We start from the raw sequence: 20,595 nt of genomic DNA, 5'->3' as shown, positions 1-20,595 counted from the left end.
TATGAGAGAACACAACACCTTAGGAGAACTGTACATTTGAAATGGCTAAGCAATACATTAGAGGGGAATGGTAGTAAGCCACTCAATTACATGAGTGGTAAACCAAGTTCAAGCTTTATCCAGTTTATAAACATATGAGCAACTAGCCATGAGATAAAGAGTGACCAAAATCAATGTAACCACGGATAAATGAATTTGGACAAGAATATGGTATTTGGTAGTCTTCCCTTATTCAAGGAGGTTATGTTCCAAGACCCCAGTGGATGTCTGAAACTGCAGATAGTGCCAAACCCTATATATACTATGTTTTTCCTATACATATATAACTGTGATAAAGTTTAATTTATGTTAGGCTCAGTAAGAGATTAACAATGACTAATAATAAAATTGAAAAATTATAACAATACTAGAGGCCTGGTGCATGAATTCATGCACCGGGGGGGTCCCTCTGGATGGTCTGCAGGGATTGGACCAAAACCCGCAGTCTAGTCCAATGGCACCTACAGCTCCTACCTGCCGCACCCGCTCATCCCGGCCCCACTGTGCCTGCGGCGGGCTAGCGCCCAATCAGTCCCAATCGGGAAAAGCTTGCACTGCTGCAGCACTTGCCAGCCATTAGTCCTGAGTCTGGCGCCCTCCCAAGGGGAGTAGCCTATGGGATCCCCCAGATTGCAAGAGGGCACAGGCCAGGCTGAGGGACCCCACCAGTGCACAATCGGGCTGGGGAGGGACCACGGGAGGGCTCCAGGGCGTGTCTTGCCCATCTCGCCCAGTCCCAATTGGCCAGACCCCAGCAGCAAGCTAACCTACTGGTTGGAGCATCTGCCCCCCAGGTGGTCAGTGCAAGTCATAGCGACTGGTCGACTGCCCCCTGGTCGTCAGTGCATGTCAGACAGAGCGGTTGAGCATCCTTAGCATATCATTAGCACATTACACTTTGATTGGTTCTTTGGTTGTTCTGCCGTTAGGTCTATTTGCATATTACCCTTGTATTATATAGGCTTATTATATAGGAATACAGTAATAAAAGTCATGTGAATATGGCCTCTCTCTCTCAAAATACCTGGAGTTATCCACTTAATATTTTTAGACTGCAGTTGACTGTGGGTAACTGAAACCACAGAAAGTGAAACCAAAGACAAGGGAGGACTACTGTAGTTGAAATTCAAAAAGTATCAGTATCAATAAAATGGTAATGCCTAGAAGGAGATTTAAAATATTTCCTTTCTTCTTTCTATGTCTCTGTATTTGCTACAATATTAAATGTTTAATTTTTATATTTTATAAGAAAATGATAATACTAAATATATATATATATATTTTTAAAATATATTTTATTGATTTTTTACAGAGAGAAAGGGAGAGAGATAGAGAGCTAGAAACATCGATGAGAGAGAAACATCGATCAGCTGCCTCCTGCACATCTCCCACTGGGGATGTGCCCGCAACCCAGGTACATGCCCTTGACTGGAATCGAACCTGGGACCCTTCAGTCCGCAGGCCGACGCTCTATCCACTGAGCCAAACCGGTTTTGGCTAAAAATATATTTAAATAAACTATACTTATCTGGGTATGTCTTTGTGTGTACATGCATGCATGGATGGATGAGTAATTCTAAATTGAAGGACACTAACATATTGATAATTACCTTAAAGTGAAAGGATTATGGGTGATACTTTCTGGTTTATTTGTTTACCAAATAATTTACATATTTCATAATAAATAATTTGTTTTATACCCAGGAAAAAAATGTTGGTTTTTTCCCTCCCAAAACAAAAAAACATTTGATTTGTCACTATATTCAAACTCCTAATGTAAAGGGTATAGGTGGGATAAACATAGGTCAAATGTCAATATATGTACAAAAAAGAACTGAATTTTTACACAGAAATTGTGCTGCACTGTGATTATCTATATATCTTATATATATAAAAGGCTAATATGGAAAGTGTCCCCTCAGGAGTTTGATTGGGAGACCAGGAGTTCGATTGCTCACTATGATGTGCGCTGACCACCAGGAGGCGGCACGGAACAAAGGAAGGCCTCAGCCAGCAGCTAAAAGGCCTCAATGAACCCTGATTGCCAGCCAGGCCTAGGAACCCTACCTGTGCATGAATTTTGTGCACCGGCCTCTAGTTTATAGACAACAGGGGGACTCAGACTCATCAGCTAGGGCTTAATATGCATTTTTGTCATGGGATAATTTTCCTTATAGTATTTTTTTGTAATAAGTTTTACATGTTAATTTACACTCAATTTGATAATTCATATTCCCCTAAAACCTCCAATATAAAGTGAAGTCTTATGTGCATACATACATAGATTCTGAATAATGCTTAATTCTCCCAGTATTGTTGTATTTAACATTTTACTTAGTAGATGGTAAGATTTAGTAGACTTCTAAATATTCTTGAACAATAAAATACATTATGTCTCCTGACATCTACCTTCAGCAACTTCGACTTTGACAAGAGACTATAGCTAATGTTAAAACATTATATGGTACATTTAGCTCAAGATTTCCCTAAAAGAACTAGCTATTCTTGACACATAAAATATATTAAGGTCATATAAATCTACTTTTAAAATATGTATATATTTTTATTTTTTTCAGAGAGGAAGGGAGAGGGAGAGAAAGACAGAAACATCAGTGATGAGAATCATAGATCAGCTGCCTCCCTGCACACCAACTACTGGTGATCAAGCCCACAACCCCGAGTATATACCCTGACTGGGAATTGAGCCCTGACCTCAACCACTGAGTCACTCCTGCTGGGCTACTTCTTATTGTTAGACTTTCTCTTTCCTTTCAATGTGTATAGAAAATAAAGGATCTTAATTACTCTATTTTTAAGCACTTTCTCTCTACTGATCATTGTCATTTAATATTAGAGATTATGAGATCACCATTTGCTAAGGATGAGCAAGTGATTCCACAAAATACATCTATTGTTAATCAACAGAAATCCTCTTAACCACCCATATACTTTCCAGGACAAACCAATGCAATAATGAAAATGAAAATATGTATAAACTAAACATGTCCTCATAGAATCAATTTAAACAATATTTTCAGCATCTTCTCTGTCACTAGTTTAAAGAGTGTGGGATGAAATAATAATCAGTTAAACTGTCTCAGTGTTGACATTTCCATCTGAGTTACTGAGCATAATCCAACAAATTCAACAACTCCATGGCACTTCCTTTTCTATTGTCATAAAATTTTGACTGCATAAGTTGCTTCAAACTTCCTAGAAGAATACAATAATTTCAAGGGGGGGGAATGTCATAAAACTATTACTAAATCTCTTCCTTAAACATATTTGGCAATACTGGTAAATGAATATTCCTATTGGGCACCTCCTTGACTGTCTCTTTTTTAATATATTTTTATTGATTTCAGAGAGGGAAAGGAAGAGGGAGAAACATCAATGATGAGAGATAATCACTGATTGGCTACCTCCTGCACACCCCGCACTGGGGATCGAGCCTGCAACCTGGTTGAGCGTGAGCCAGGAAGTCATATGAACCAGGAACCAGGAAGGCCCAGTTCGATTCCTGGGCAGGGCACGTGCCTGGTTTACGGGCTTGATCCCCAGTAGGGGCGTGTAGGAGACAGCCGATCAATGATTCTCTCTCATCGTTGATGTTTCTCTCTCTCTCTCTCTCTCTCTCTCTCTCTCTCTTCCTCCCTCCCTCCCCCTCCCTTTCCCTCTCTGAAATCAATAAAAATACATTTAAAATAAATAAATTAAGTTAAAAAAAAACATTTACTCTGACTCAGCAATTCCACTCTTAGATATTTACCTAAGAGAAATAAAAACACACATCCACAAAAAGACTTGTATAAAGTAGCTTTTTCCATAGTAGACAAAAAAAAAAAATGGAAATAATCCAAATATCTATGAATAGATGAAGAGATAAACAAATTGTGATATATTAATTGGAGATATTCAGCACTAAAAAGGAATTACTAAAAAACACTACAAAATGGATAAATCTAAAAAACATTATGTTGAGCAAAAGAATACAGACAAAAAAGAATGTGTACTATATGAGTGCATATATGTGAAGTTCAAGAACAGGCAAAATTAATCTTTGGTGACAAATCAGAACAGTAATTGCATATGTGGGTGGGTAGCCATTGGATGGAGGTACAAAGGAACTTTCTCAGATTATGGAAATGTCCTTTATCTTGAGAATGAGATTACACAAATGTATGCATTTGTCAAACTCATCCAAAGTACACTTAGGATCTGTGTACTTCACTGTATATAAATTTTACATAAACAAAAATCTAATCCTATATAATAAAGAGCTAACATGCTAATTAGACTAAACAGCAGAACGACCGTCCAGATGACCTTCTGGACGACCTTCCAGACAAAGCCAGAGCTGTGAGGGCTGAGGCAGCCAGGGCTGCAAAGGCCGAGCCCTTTGCACGAATTTTGTGCATTGGGGCCTCTAGTAGTAAAATAAAACCCAAACCAGAAGGATGCAATTCTACTAAGATCGTTATAGTTCTAGAAGTGGGAACAGGAAAGACTAGATTTAAATTCTGTATCTGCCAGTAATCAACCAGCAGTATTGAGTACCTGAGCACAATGAACCTAACATAGAACAAATTTTGGAGTAATAGAATAAAAATATCATGTCTGCCTATTTCTTCCATTTTTGCTACATACACATAATGGACCTTTCTGAAGATAAGAAAAGAAAAATAAACATTCATATTTATAGTAATGTTGGGAAAAGCAAAATTTTTCAGCAATACCTGAACTGAGAATAGGCTTCCCTATGATACAGAATTCCACTGTAAGGAATGAAAAAATGTAAGATTTTATTTAATAGAACACTGTTTTATACTAAGGTGAAAAACAGTATTTACTAGAAGCTTCCAAATCTAGTCTTCTGTACATTCTTTCTAATAATATAAAACCCAATAATCTGCCAGGCATTATTTTAAGGACTTAATATAAATCAATTAATTTAATTCTAACAACAACTCTATAAGAGATCCTATTATCATCCCCAATGTAATGATAAGGAAACTGATGTATAGACAGTTCAAGTACTTGCCCAGGGTCATACCTAGATAGAGACAGGCTAAAATCTCAAGCAGTCTGGTACCAGGGCCCATGCTCTTAACCACTGAACCATACCCTGGCCTCTGGGCTTCTTTTCTAAGATATTTCTTAAGTATCTCTTTTCTGACTATACCACACAATTTCACTCTTGCAATATAATTCAAGGGCCACACACTCAAATACATTCCTGAATTTTCCAGTAAAACCTCTAAATCAGCCTTTCTTCAAATACATTCTAGAAGTAGCAACTTAGGCTCAACAAATTTTTAAAAATATACATTTGTTGACTTTTGATTAAAACCAGAGACAACCCTGACAGTGAATTTGTTCAGAATTCTTAGATTCAAGATTGCTTTAGACCAACTTTTTCTTGGTATCTTGGTTCCAAGACAGATGATGTTAACTTGTATAATTTTTAATTGCATACATTATCTTTACCACTTATCTAATATAGTTAAAATCATCAGAATTTATTGAGTCCAAACTACTAAAAAGTACTTTGCAGAGTACAGTGGAGGTCAATGGATAAGTGCAAGAATTCTGCTTTCAAGGCATTTTCTAGCACAACATTTCTCATTATTACACTAGGAATGTATTAACTATCTAGGGTCTACTGAATTCCCATCCCAACATCCCAGGGTTGGAAGAGGTATCGGGTGGCAACATAGTATAGTCTCACTGTGGTTTTAATTTGCATTTCTCTGGTGACTAAAAATATTAAGCATCTTTTCATATGCTTATTTGCCATTTGTATATCTTTTTGGTAATGTATCCATTCAAAATTTTTTTGCCCATTAATTGCTCATTATTTTATTGGGTAGTTTATCTTACTACTGTGTTGTAAGAGTTCTTTATATACATATTCTGAATACAAGTCTTTTATCAGAAATGTGTTTTACAAATGTTTTCTCCCAGTCAGTGCCTTACCTGTTTGTCTTCTAAACAGTGTCTTTTGAAAAGCAGAAGTTTTAAACTGTGATAAATCCGATTTACCATTGATTTCTATAAGGCTCATGTTTTTTGTGTTTTATTGAAAACAATCTTTTTTTAAATATATTTTATTGATTTTTTACAGAGAGGAAGGGAAAGGGATAGAGAGTTAGAAACATCAATGAGAGATAAACATCGAGCAGCTGCCTCCTGCACACCCCTTACTGGGGATGTGCCTGCAACCAAGGTACATGCCCTTGACCGGAATCGAACCTGGGACCTTTCAGTCCGCAGGCCGACGCTCTATCCACTGAGCCAAACTGGTTACGGCAAAAAAATCTTTTGCCTAACCCAAAGCCACCATGATTTTTCCCTCCTCTCTCATTTTCTTCTGTTAGTTTTATAATCTTAGCTCATATTTAGGTCTATGATCTGGTTAGAGTTAATTCTTGTATATGGAATAGTGTAACAGTTGAGGGTCATTATTTTGCACTTATGTGACCAATTGTTCCAGCATGATTTGTTGAGCAGACTGAGAACAATTCATTAATATAACAGAATACAAATTCAGTCAGACAATTTCAGATTTTATACCGCAACTAATCATTTAGCAATTACAACTACCTGAAAAGGTATTATATTAAAATACATCTCCCTTCTGTGTGAGGCTGGATATTCTTCATATATTTCAACCAAGACACTACATCACAACAGACTGAATACAGAAGCAGAAATGAGAATCCAGCTATCTTTTATTAACGTAGACATTAAAGAGATTTATAAATAGCACTGTAATACAATGCATCTTAGTTTTAAAAAGTCATTTTTTATAAAAATATTTTATTTGCATGAATATATAATGGGTTTATTATAGCTATTTTAAATAAATTAATATTTAATTTTTTTCTCAGTTGTAATTTTGAGCATAGTAGCTATCGATAGATATAGCCAACATAAACAAAAGCACTTTGGGGTCTCCTCAATAATTTTAAGAATGCAAAGGTATCCTGTGACCAAACAAAACTGCCACCATCTCTCTCTTCAGGTGCTTAGCTTTACCATAGCAAGCAACGCATCTAAAGGCCTGTAGGCCAAACTGTTTAAATCCTTTCAACAACTCACTACTCTTCTTAGCATCAAGCCTAATCCTGCATGATCAAGATTCTCCATTCTCCTCATTCTCTGATACAACAGTCTTTTTTCAACTGTCTTTAAATACACCAACTTCCATCAGTTTTCAGGGCCTTTCCACTGCTTCTTCCTTAGGCCTGAAATGTTCCCCCCTTGTCCCCTTTCCCTAATTAATTCCTTCTCGAACCCTGATTACCTGAACATCTTTATCCCCATCCTCAGGTTAAATCAGGTTCCTCTTTTATATATTCTTATTCTTATGGCTCCCTGCACATTTCCTTCATAGATTTATCAGTTTGGGAGATTAGTTTTAGAATTATGTGATTCAATAGCTCTCTCATAGTAAAATCTTATATAATAAAAGCCTAATATGCTAAGTGTCCGGTCGTCCGTTAAACCAATCAAAGCGTAGTATGCTAATAATATGCTAAGACCACTCAATCTCTCGCTATGACGTGCACTGACCACCAGGGGGCAGACAGTCGACTGGTCAACCAGTTGCAATGATGTGCACTGACCACCAGGGGGAAGATGCTATGACTGGTAGGTTAGCTTGCTGCTGGGGTCTGGCCAATTGGGACTGAGCGAGATGGGCTGGACATACCCTGGAGCCCTCCCACGGTCCCTCCCCAGCTGGCCAACCTCCCACATCCCTCCCTGGCCCTGATCATGCACCAGTGGGGTCTCTCGGCCTGGCCTGCCCCCTCTCGCAATCCAGGAGCCCTCGGGGGATGTTGGAGAGCCGGTTTCGACCTGATCCCCGCACGCCAGGCCGAGGGACCCCACTGGTGCACGAATTCATGCACCGGGCCTTTAGTAGAAATATAATCCTATATACAAAACTACTAAATAAAATTTTGCCTATGTGCTGCAGTATTTTTCCAAAATCAATAGTTATCATCAGGTCGTCAAAGTAGTCCCTAACCTATGTGCAGTGGAAAATTACCCTTATCCAAAGAGAGTTCTGGCCTTTGACCTTGGCTACTGGAAGGTGGTATCTAGGCCCCGGGAACTTCTTACCTAAAAGAAGTATTTTTTCTTGCCTGGGGCCTTTGGCCATTGGACATATGTGATTCATGATGGGGGCTTTGTGCCACACTTTAGCAGTTCCAATCCTACGAGGAAATGGAGACTAAAAGCATTAGTATGATTGACAGGAGGGGCTAAAGACTAAAGGTCAGTATGTGGGCAGTTTGTAATTGAGTCCGAATAAAAACTCTGAACACCAAAGGCTTGGGTGAATTTCCCTGGTTGACAACATCCTATGTATTGTCACATACTGTGGCCTGAAAGCAGTAATGCCATCCAAAACTCCATGGGAGAGGATGACAGAAAGTTCTACATTTGGACCCCTCCAGATTTTGCCTATATATTTCCTCTTTTGGCTAATTTTAACCTGTATCTTCTTCCTGTAATAAAACGTAAATATAATAGCTTTCAGTGAGTTCCGTGAGTGTTTTCTGGTGAATTGTCAAACCTGAGGGTGGTCGTGGGGGCTCCCTGAAACTGGTGTCTCAGTGAGGGCAGCCTTTTAGGAACTATTCTTGCAGTTTGGTTAAACTCATTGCAAAGCACCCCTCCCCCCAAAAAAGATTAAAAACCAATAAAATAAAGTTTCTTGAGAGCAGAAACTTTATCAATATAATACAATGTAAAAAATATAAGATATTTGAAACAATTGATATTCTCAGGATATCAATATTCTGTAACACAGCAATAATGCTAATGATGAAGATGAAGATGATAAAAACAGCAACCATTTATTGCATGTCCTTACTATAGTCTTCATTTACAGATGAGGAACATGAGGATTAAATGACTTGCTCTAGACCATACCACTAGTGAGAGACAGTAGGCAAGCCCTGATTTAACTAATTTTAAAGTCTATATACTTTACTACATTGTATCTCATAAGACAAGCAAAGGGACTTTAATATTATATTTTGCAAAGGACAATTAGAAATACTATATAGCATTATCATCACTAAAATAGTATCATTAAAGACTAGCAACTGTTACCACTGTTCAGGAGTGTGGAATACTTAAGTCCCCCTCTTTTAACTAAGATTTAGTTATAAGCATTCTGATGCTTACTTAAGCATATCTTTGAAATTCTCCTACATAAAATATAAGCTACATAGATTAAAAACAAATAAAAACACTAATTGGTTATGTATCAAATGCTAAACACAAATTCCAAATACCTAAGGTGGATAGATAACACTTCTGCCAAGAAAACCGCCAAATATGGTACGTTAATCTGTAAACAATGGGGCACCAAGCTCTTCCATTTTCCTCTACAAATTTTCCCATTCTCTTTCTCTATAGTTTTCTCTCACATCCTAGAAATTCCTTTATGGCCTCTAAGAAAGGCTGAAGAGAACTAGAATCTGTTGGTCCATGCAAGATCAGTTTATTTGTCTCAAGCTGAATTCTGTACTCAAAGGTCTTAAAGGCCTTTCTACCTTGAAACTAGACCTGCTAAGATATAGACACAGTTCTTACAAAAAAAAAAAAAAAAGTGTATACATATAATTTATAGTAGTATAGTAACCAGAAGACACTCAGACAGAGCACTTTATATTTCTGGTAATCATAAGAAAAACATAAGAAGGTATTTGAGCAACTGGCTATAAGTGATTAATTACATTACTTATCTTTATGTAGGTCCAGAGCAAACATTACATATCAAATGCTATTTGTTGAGATTACTTTAAAATTCACTATCATACTTCTGCTAGATATGAAAACCAATAGTGAAAAGTTGTGCTATGTCAACTTTGACAAACCAATCATGATAATAAAAATGTCTTAAGAGTGAATCAATCTGGATCTACATTAGAAATTAATCATTAAAGAGTACCGAGTGACGTGAAATAAAGACAATATGAAGGAGAAAAGGTGAACATAAGTAAAGCATGGAAAAGAAGGAGGGACACACTCATGAATTAGACACACACACTGAAGCCCGCAAATAACCCACAGAGACAGAGAAAGTACCTGGAAAGCTGTGAGTGCGCCAGTCCCTGGGTTATACAGGCATCGCAGCGAAGGCATGCTGTCCGCCAGGCTGGAGCAGCCCAGCCACAGAGACCTGGGCATAGAGCACTGCAGAGAGAGGACAACTATGAGATGGGACAGTATGAGACAGGATGGTACAGATTACAGGAATTTTCAAGGCAAGGCTGAATGCAATATTCCAGTTGTAGCTGCCCTTTATGATAGAAACATCTTCAAGAAAATACTACTTATTAGTTCTAATCCCACAGAGAGACTCAAAAGGAGCACTAATTGCCAAAAAGCAAGGGGAGAAAGGTTATAGGTCAAAACCAAAATATTTAGTAAAACTTTTTATCTCTGTTCTTCTCTGTGTGAGTGTAAAGGAAATCCAATTCTTAACCTAATTAATCAATTCTTTTCCTCTATGCATCTCAACTCATCCCTATAAATTCATCACAGGGTGAAATCTTGTGCAGACTAAGCAAAAAAAAGAAATAGTTCATGTTAGCATTTCAATATTAGGAATGGTAAATTATAAAACAAAATACGAAGGAAAATTAAAGTGTTTTACTTTTAGAAGAAAAAGTATTATCCTCCAGCTTTGACAGCAACTCTGTACAATTTGCATATGTTTTATGTATCTTGTTAGTCTGCTATTCATTAACCAAAATGCACAGTTGCCATAGCAGTTGCCTCTTCATCTTTCCAGATAGATTAAAGGGGGTTGGGGTGGGGGGAGGGAGGGCAAGAAACAACCCAAACAGAAGGGAATACAGCAGCAAAGAAAGGAGAAAGAGAGAAAAGAAAAAGAAAAAAGAAAAAAGAGAGAGAGAACCCCAATGCTGCTGGTATTAAAACCTTCTAAGCAAAAATGTATGTGTGAAAGTAAATATACATATAGTGTATTTAGTATCAAAATAAGGGAGAAATTATGATTTCTAGTAATATTAATGAAACAATGTTATTGCTCCTATAGTTTTACAAAACACATTATGTTTTAGAAGTTTAATATTCTTCAATTTTCTTTAAAAGTATCCCAGGCTGAAGTTTTGTTCGTCAACTTGGGTACTATTACAGTCTAGTAATCCTAAAAAATTTAAATACCCAATAATAGCACATATAAAAACAGGAATACATATTTTAAAATATAGCAGTCGATGCACATAATACTAGCCTTTATAAGTTTGGAAATACTAAATATCATTATGGGGCTTTTCTCTTCTTAAAATACTCTAGTTGCAAGAATTAATATTAGAAAACAAAATAGAGTATTCATTATTCACACAATCTATAACTGACATAACAATAGTAAGGACACCAAAAAATAATGTGGTCTTTCAGATCATTACTTCCTCGTTTTATAATTTAGATGACTGATGTCCAAGTATTTACCCATGATCATGAATTTAGAAAGTAGAGAAGTAGGAACTAGAATCCTACCCTATTGCTTCTCAGTGTAGAACTCTTCCTCCTGACTCCATCCAGCCATAGGTCATAAAGTGGAGACATCACACTTCAAAGAAGGGTATCTGCTAAAGGTATCAGCAGATAACATACTAACCAAAACAGCTAAACTGCTTTGAACTCCTACAACAGTGATGGCGAACCTTTTGAGCTCAGCATGCCAGCATTTTGAAAAACCCTAACTTAACTCTGTGCCGTGTCACATATAGAAATTTTTTGATATTTGCAAGCATAGTAAAACAAAGACTTATATTTCTGATATTTATTTTATATATTTAAATGCCATTTAACAAAGAAAAATCAACCAAAAAAATGAGTTCGTGTGTCACCTCTGACACGCGTGTCATAGGTTCACGATCACTGTCCTACAACAATCTCCTAACACTGTTCACTGTTTCCAATGTTAATTCTTTACCTCAAGCTACAATCCATTTTACAAACAGCACCTAAATAAAATAACTGTATTCACTTTGTTATTATGTCACTCTGGTCAATAATTCATAAAGCCTCCCTGTATCTATTGGATGAAATCCAAGCACTCTATTAATCTGACCTTTCCCCACTGCCTAGGTATTAATTCACCTTCTCTGTCTTTCCAATTGGCCTAGCACTCTAGCTAATTAACTACCTTAACATTTTTTCAAATCCCCTTACCTCTGACTGGGAAGCATTAAGTTCTTCACTAAAGTAACTTTTGTGAGTAAATGAAATTAAATATTTCTAAGTAATGTTTCAGTCATTTATTCAACAAGATTTATTGAGCATCTTCCTTATACTCAGCACTGTTCTAGGTAGAAGGATAGAACAATGAACAAGAGAGACAAAAATCCTTTACATTCAAGTGATACTCTCTCAACCTTAAATTCTTTTATATTTAAACTAGAGGCCTGGTGCACAAAAATTTGCCCTCAGCCCGGCCTGTGCCCTCTCTCAGTCTGGGACCCCACGGGAGATAACGACCTGCTGGCTTAGGCCTGCTCCCGGGTGGCAGAGGGCAGGCCCAATGCCTAGGTGCAGCCCCTGGTCAGGCTCAGAGCAGGGCCGATTGGGGAGTTGGGGCGCCGCCCCCTGTCATGCACAGAGCAGGGCCAATCCGGGGGTTGAGGCGCTGCCCCCTGTCACGCACAGAGCAGGGCCCATCAGGGGGTTGAGGAGCTCCCCCGTCACTCACAGAGTAGGGCCGACAGGGGAGTTGGGGCACCGCCCCGTCACACACAGAGCAAGGCGGAAGAGGGGGTTGGGGCACCGCCCTCTATCACCCACAGAGCAGGGCCGATAAGGGGGTTGGGGCGCCGCCACTGTCACACTCAGGGCAGGGCCGATGGGGAGGTTATGGCTCTACCCCATCACACACAGAGCAGGGCCTGGGGGGGGGGGGTTGGGGCGCCGCACCCTGTCACACACAGAGCACGGCAGATCAGGGGGTTGGGGCGCTGTACCCTGTCACACACAGAGCTGCAGGGTGATCAGGGGGTTGGGGCACCTTCCCCTCGCAGGAACAGAGCAGGGCAGATTGGGAGGTTGTGGCCCCGCCCCCTGTTCACACACAGAGCCGCAGGGCGATCAGGGGGTTTGGGCGCTGCCCCCTGTCATGCTGATTCCGGTGCTGGGAGGCATATTACCCTTTTACTATATAGGATAGAGGCCTGGTGCACGGGTGGGGGCCGGCTGGTTTGCCCTGAAGGGTGTTCTGGATCAGGCTGGGGGTCCCCACTGGGGTGCCTGGCCAGCCTGGGTGAGGGGATGATGGCTGTTTGCAGCTGGTCACCCACTCCCCACTGGGGTGCCTGGCCAGTCTGGGTGAGGGGCTGAGGGCTGTTTTCATACTGGCGGGTGACTGAAGCTCCCAACCGCTCCTTTTTTTTCTTTTTTCTTTTTTATTCTGGGCCAGCTTTAGCTCTGAGGCTTGGCTCCAGCTCTTAGGCCTCCGCTGCTGAAAGCAGGTATCTGGTTTGTTTGGGTTCTATAACCAAAACACTGTTTCAACTCCAGCTCTGAGATCCCGGCTGGCTTAAAGCCAGTTTCTGGGGTTTTGTTTAGCTTCTATATTTGTAACAATGTTTCAAACTGCAAGCTCAAAGGCCGGCAGCAGCAGGCGGGGAACGTTGGAGTCCTCCGTCACTGAAGCAAGCAAGCCTCATATTCGCTGCCGGCCGCCATCTTGGCTGGCAGTTAATTTGCATATCGCCCTGATTAGCCAATGGGAAGGGTAGCGGAGGTATGGCTAATTACCATGTTTCTCTTTTATTAGATAGGATTTGTTAATGTAAAAGAAATTTGTTGTAAGTTTCTCTCGTTGTTAATAAGAGACAATATACACTTTATTAAGCAATTACTTCTGTGTGTGTTAGATAGAAGAAAGTCTCATTCTGAAGGAGAGACTGAATTTGAGAAAAGTGGAAGAGGGAGAAGAGTATACAAAAAGGGAGAAAAAAATACAAAAGAAGAAAAAGAAAATAATGAAGTAGGCACTGGAAGGTAACCTGTCACTCCTCCCCATTCCCTTCTCAAGAGGAAGATGGCTCAAACACTTCTAGCCATACTGAAGCCACTTGCATGAGCTTCTCTTTTTTATTAAAATATGCATATTTACTTGTATTTGTGAAAGTTCCTTTATAAGTTTTTAAGGCATTCCTCTTTTAAATGTTTGTCTCCTTCATTTTATATTAGATCCTGTGTTATTTTTGTAGTATGTACTTGCTTAATTATCATCTGACTTTCCTTGCTATAACTCATCTTAATATTCTCCCTCATTCAGTCATCTCTAGCTTCCATCAAAACTCCTAACTAAGAATTTGAAAGGGCTTATCCCATCCCCTTGAACTAAAATTTCAAATTAAAGTTATAATTAATAATGAGCCACATATACCCAGGAAAGCCACTAGATATACTGGTGTGATTTCTAAAATAGCATTAACTTGTAAATACCACACAGAGGATACATTCCTGATTATTACAAGACAACTGGTGTGGATATAAAAACTGCACTTGAATATAGTCAGATCTACACATTACCATAAGATTTTATATATTATAGCTCAATTTCATAACCAATTTTCAAATTGGTTTGTATTGTAACAATTAATCTTACCCCTACTGGTAAATGCTACTTTAAAACATTGAGGAAAAAATCTAATTACAAAATTAATGGAATAGGGTATAACTTCTACATCTTTTTTCCTTCTATCTTCACATGTAGGAGCATTTTCTACAGAAAAGAAAATCAAAGGACATTTGGTTAATAAGTAACTGAGTGGAAAGGGTTGCCACTGTGGTTACTATTCCTATGTATTTTATATTCAAGGTGGGGCAAACATAGGTTTACAGTTGTGAGTACGAGAAACATAGTTTATTCTTGTATTATTTACTAGTGGCCCGGTACATGAAATTGGTGCACGGGGCTGGGGGAGTTGTCCCTCAGCCGGGCCTGCACCCTCTGCAATCTGGGATCCCTCTCACAATCCGGGACTGCTGGCTCCTAACTGCTTGCCTGCCTGTCTGCCTGCTTGATTGCCCCTAACCACTTCTGCCTGCCAGCCTGATCACCCCCTAATCACTCCCCTGCTGGCCCGATCGCCCCCAACTGCCCTCCCCTGCTGGCCCGATCACCCCCAACTGCTCTCCCTGCCAGACTGATTGCCCCCACTGCCCTCCCCTGCTGCAACCTGCCTCCTCCACCGGGACCCACCTCCTCCACGCAAGGTAGCAGAGACGCCGGGACTGGCCTTCTCCGCACCACATGGAGTCGTGGGACCCCAAGGCCTCACCACATGGAGTGGCTACCGGGCCCCACCTCCGCTGTATGCACGGCCATCTTATGGAGGCCATCTTGTGATGATGTCATGTGTGAGGGCCACCTAGGCTTTTATTAATATAGATTGTATTGTTTTCCATACGAATAACTGTAAACCTACATTTGCCCCGCCCTGTATTTCAGAGCCATCCTAATTGGTTAATTTCTGATAAAGACGTATAACAGCCCTAGCCGGTTTGGCTCAGTGGACAGACCGTTGGCCTGCAGACCAAAGGGTCCCAGTTCGATTCTGGTCAAAGGCACATACCTCTCGGTTGCAGGCTCCTCCATGGCCTGGGCTCTGGTCAGGGCACCTGCAGGAGGCAACCAATCAATGTGTTTCTCTCACATAGATGTTTCTCTGTCTTTCCCTCTCTCTTCCACTCTCCCTAAAAATCAATGGAAAAATATCCTTGGGTGACGATTAACCACTCTGTCCTTCAATTTTAATAAATAATCCCCCTTTAAAATGCCCCAAAAGTATACACAGTTTTCAACTTAAAATTTGGGCTGAAAAAGTTTCCTTCTCCTTGCAAATTATATTTAAATTCCTAAGGTTTTATAAACCTAAAAAAATTTTTTTAATTAAAAAAAAAGCAGGTTCTAAACTAAGCTGCAATCCAGCAACTACGTTCTCATGTTTAAATATTTAACTTCTATTAACTGTTAAAGGACTTGTGAATTCCTTAAATGTTTCTCCTATGCAATCTCAAAAGTTACCACAAAGTTTGGATCATACATGCACCCCCCATCCTACACAAATCCAGCCATACACAGCACACACTGGCTTCTTCAGCTCATATTCCACTTAACTTCACCCCAATTAACTCTCTTTTGCAAAATCAAAGAAAGTTGAATATAATAATGTATTACAACTGACATATGTTACCCAACTGAATGAGTTTACCACCTTTTAAAAAGCATACACCGCATTTTTGAAATGCTGGAACTTGTTTTCTACTTGAAAGAATGAGAAAAAGAGAATGAAATATTGTGACAAAGGTCTTCCAGTGCTTCAAGGAGAATGTAGTATCTAGTGCCCATCAGGTTCAACAGCAGGAATTCATTTTCACAGAGAACACTAAAAAACTTGACTCCTCCCTCTACTTGGCTGCCTGGAGAGAAGGCACAGTTCCTCCTCACTGATAAAGGGCCCTGCAGGCAAAGGGCTGGCCTCAGCATTTACTATATGAAAGCTGAATGACAAAATCTCCTAAATTCAGGTCCCTGTTGGTCAACTTTTAGGAGTAATAGAAGCTATAATAATCAACAATAAAAAGATTGCTGCAGTGAGAGTTTATGTATCCTTAAGCCATGGAATAGAAGAATTCCCTTTTCACTACTATATCAACTAAAAAATTCAGGCCAAGAGGACTACAGTATTCCATAAGCCATATAATACATTCAGACTTTACCTATACAAATTCAATAATTGCCTCTTAAGAATTCCAATTTAGTTCACTCACTTTAAAAATGAAACTCCCACCTGTCATAGAGGATAATCATAGCTGCACCTTATTGCACAGGTTGTGGTACAATTAAAATCAAGGATCTAAAAACTTCAAGTACAAAAGAAAAAAATCAAGTGTCATCAGAGGGGTTACCAACAGCAGGGTTCCAAGAATGCCACTTACATTTCAAAATGTTCTGGAAAGGCATTATGAACTACAGACCATGGAATCAATAAATCCATCGATCAAATTTATTTTCTTTTTCAAAAAATTGTATTTAATTTATTGGGGTGACATTGGTTAATAAAAACAGGTTTCAGGTATACAATTCTCTAATACATTATCTGTATATTGTATCATATGTTCACCACCCAAAGTCAAGTCTCCTTGTCCTTTACCCTCTTCTACCTCCCTCCACCACCCTTCATCAATAAAATTTACTGTTCATTACCAGAATGGACACAGATAGAGTACGAAGACAGAACCAAAATTGATCAGGCAAAAAGTGTTCGCCAGATATTGTGCTAGAATCTTTAAATACATTATTTCACTTAATCATTACAACCCTGTCAAAGTGTTATTAAAATCTTCACTTTAGCCTAACTGGTTTGGCTCAGTGGATAGAGCGTCGACCTGCGGACTAAAAGGTTCCAGGTTCGATTCCGGTCAAGGGCATGTACCTTGGTTGTGGACACATCCCCAGTAGAAGGTGTGCAGGAGGCAGCTGATCAATATTTCTCTCTCATCAATGTTTCTAACTCTCTATCCCTCTCCCTTCCTCTCTGTAAAAAAATCAATAAAATATACATTTTTAAAAATCTTCACTTTAATGAGAAAGTAAACTCAAAATCAGAGAAATTACAGTGACTAAATGTCAATGGCAGAAATAAGACCCCAATGTGTTAGTCTCTCAAAATCCATAGATTCGCCACTACAAAGACCTGTTCTCAAGTAGTTTACACTCTATTTTAAGGAGATAAATTAACTAACACAAATAATAACTACAAGGAAATGTATTAAACTGTGTTAGATAATAGGTGTTATAAAAGTTTAGTTAAAATTTTTAATTTTTTAAAAAGTTCAGACACAAGCTGTTATTTTAAGACTTGTTACTGTATACAATTACATGTGTTTGCCTCCTCTGCCAGAATGTATTCCTCAGAGATATGAGTCATAGCTTACCTTTTTTAAAATCTCCAGTATCTGGCCATAGTAGATGCTCAATAAATGTGTGCTGAAAGGTAAGAGATCAGTGAGAGCTACATAGCACAGAAGAAATAAAGTATTTTTTGGTTTTTGGAACAGTGGCAAATGGATAAAATAACACTGGTTACTTTACTGTGACTGATCTTAGTAGACTGGAAAGTGTGTATATTGGATAAAGCTTTCACAAGTCACCAACTTACTCATCTGTCAAACAATCTAACAAGGTAAATAAGATACAGAGAGGTTAAATAAATTACTAAAAGTTGATGGGTAGCTAGCATGTGATAAAAATGGGATTCAAAGTTAGATATTCTGATAACCTAGGATAGTGCCACATAAAAATGACACTTAAAAAGTTAGACACGGCCCTGGCCAGTGTGGATCGGTGGTTAGGGCACTGGCCAGCACATTGAAGGGTCTCGGGTTCGATTCCCGGTCAAGGGCATCAAACATAACTGGATTGCAGGTTTAATCCCCAGACCCAGTTGGGGTGAGTGCAGAGGGCAACCAATTGATGTCTCTCTTTTCTCCCTCATCCCTTCCACTCTCTAAAAATCAATGGTGAGGATTAACAAACAAAAACAAACAAACAAAAAAAGGGAGCTGTGTCAGCAACAGGAGATGAGTTATATAGGATTAAATAAGGGGGCAGATCAAACACTAAGGATAATGAGAGCAAGGTTTATCATAATCAGAGAAGAGTTATAAAAACAGGAAGAAAACTAGAATGAATACTACGCTGCTAAACTAAAACTGAAGATATTGCTGTGAACTCAAAGCTTACTGTATAAATATAGACAGAAATCTAGGTAAATGGTGTATACAGATACATACAAACATCTCTATCGTTGAGAAGACCCTGTAACAGGAACAACATAATAGCAATGAGTACATTTAATGATTCAAAATCAATCTCCACTAACAGAGTACCAGAGTTCCTTAGAATAATGGCTGATTCCAAGGCTTGGGCAGGGAAAATGTAAGTTACACTTAGAATACCTTCTTGTGGTACTCAGAGTAATGGAGACATGGCCAACATGAAAGGCTCTCACAGGCTAAATCTGGGACAGATGGAAAATCAAAATAAATAATGATAATCAACACTAATAAAAGAGAAAAATGGTAATTGGCGTACGAGCTACCCTTTTCATTGGCTAATCAGGGCTATATGCAAATTAACTGCCAACTAAGATTGGCAGTTAACTGCCAACAAGATGGCGGTTAATTTGCATATGTAGGCACAATGCAGGGAGGCGAAAGGGAAAGCAGGAAGAAGCCCCCTGCCACTGACAGTGATTGGAAACCCAGGGGGAGCTAAGAGCTGGGGGGCAGGGCAAAGGCGGCCCTGGGGCCGCCTTTGCCCTGCCCCCCAGCCATGATCGGAGAATCAGGCGCCTTTGCCACCCTGGCCAGTGATAGCAGGAAGTAGGGGTGGAGCCAGCGATGGGAGCTGAGCACGGTCGAAGCTGGCAGTCCCAGGAGCTAGAGGTCCCTTGCCTGGGCCTAAAGCGAAGCCCACGATTGCGGGGCCGCTGCAGCTGCGGGTCCCCGCTGCCCGGGCCAGACGCCTAGGCCAGAGAAATCAGGCCTGGGCAAGGGGCCGATCCTGCGATTGGAGGGTGATGGGGGTCAACGCCTGAGGGCTCCCAGTATGTGAGAGGGGGCAGGCTGGGCTGAGGGACACTCCCCCCCCACACACACACCCAGTGCACGAATTTCGTGCACCGGCCCCCTAGTTATATATATAAAAGGCTAACATGCAAAATGTCCCTGCAGCGGTTTGACCAGGAGACCAGGAGTTCTATCACTCGCTATGACATGTGCTGACCACCAGGGGGTGGCGCGGAATGAAGGAAGGCCCCAGCCGGCAGCCAGGGAAAGGAGGCCCTGGCCAGCAGCCGGAAGGCCCTGATCGGCTCTGATCACCAGCCAGGCCTAGGGACTCTACCCATGCCCAAATTTCATGCACTAGGCCTCTATAGATTATATTTGTGGCAGGCAAACTCTAACATGCCCCACTTCCTGGTATTTATAATCCTTGTGTAATCCTGCCCCAGTGCTTCTAGGTTACATAAAATTGTAACTTTTATTTTGCTAACAGATTCTATTGCCTTCTTGTCTTGCATATTTTATGAAGCAAGCAGTCATATGGGAGAGGTCCATGTGGCAAGGAACTGAGGGTGGCCTTCAGCTGACTGCTAGCTAGGAATTGAGGGCTCTCAGTCCAACAGCCCTTGAGAAAAAGGAATTCTGCCAAAAACAATGTAAACTTGGAAGTGAATTTGCCCCAATCAAGCCTTCAAATGAGACCTCAGCCCTAGCCAACACCCTGATTACAGCCTTGTAAGAGACCTTGAAAAAGAGGACCCAGGTTAGGCATGCCCAGACTCCTGACCTAAAGAAACTGTAAGATAATAATGTGTACTGTATGTTATTTTAAGCCACTAAATTTGTGGTATTTTGGTATGCAGAAAAAGATAATACAATAAACCACTGGATAAAGTAGATATCCATCACTCCATTAATGGTATA

General features: G+C 39.9%; 1 protein-coding gene across 13 annotated transcripts in view; it reads right to left on the bottom strand.

Annotated features, from left to right (window-relative positions):
- The window catches only part of BTRC (beta-transducin repeat containing E3 ubiquitin protein ligase), a 180,457-nt gene that overhangs the window by 110,825 nt on the left and 49,037 nt on the right, over positions 1–20,595 (bottom strand). For 8 of the 13 annotated variants that reach the window (XM_059661148.1, XM_059661142.1, XM_059661145.1 and 5 more), the window contains one exon: positions 10,150–10,257. The exons of the other annotated variants lie outside the window; for them this stretch is intronic. In XM_059661148.1, the coding sequence (XP_059517131.1) occupies positions 10,150–10,257 (108 nt within the window). The remainder of the gene's footprint in view (positions 1–10,149; positions 10,258–20,595) is intronic. 13 annotated transcript variants of the gene reach the window in all.

This window comes from Myotis daubentonii, chromosome 13 (genome assembly GCF_963259705.1).
Source record: "Myotis daubentonii chromosome 13, mMyoDau2.1, whole genome shotgun sequence".
Classification (NCBI taxonomy): Eukaryota; Metazoa; Chordata; class Mammalia; order Chiroptera; family Vespertilionidae; genus Myotis; species Myotis daubentonii.
The sequence above is the reverse complement of the archived record's forward strand: the minus strand, read 5'-3'. Positions and strand labels throughout refer to the sequence as shown.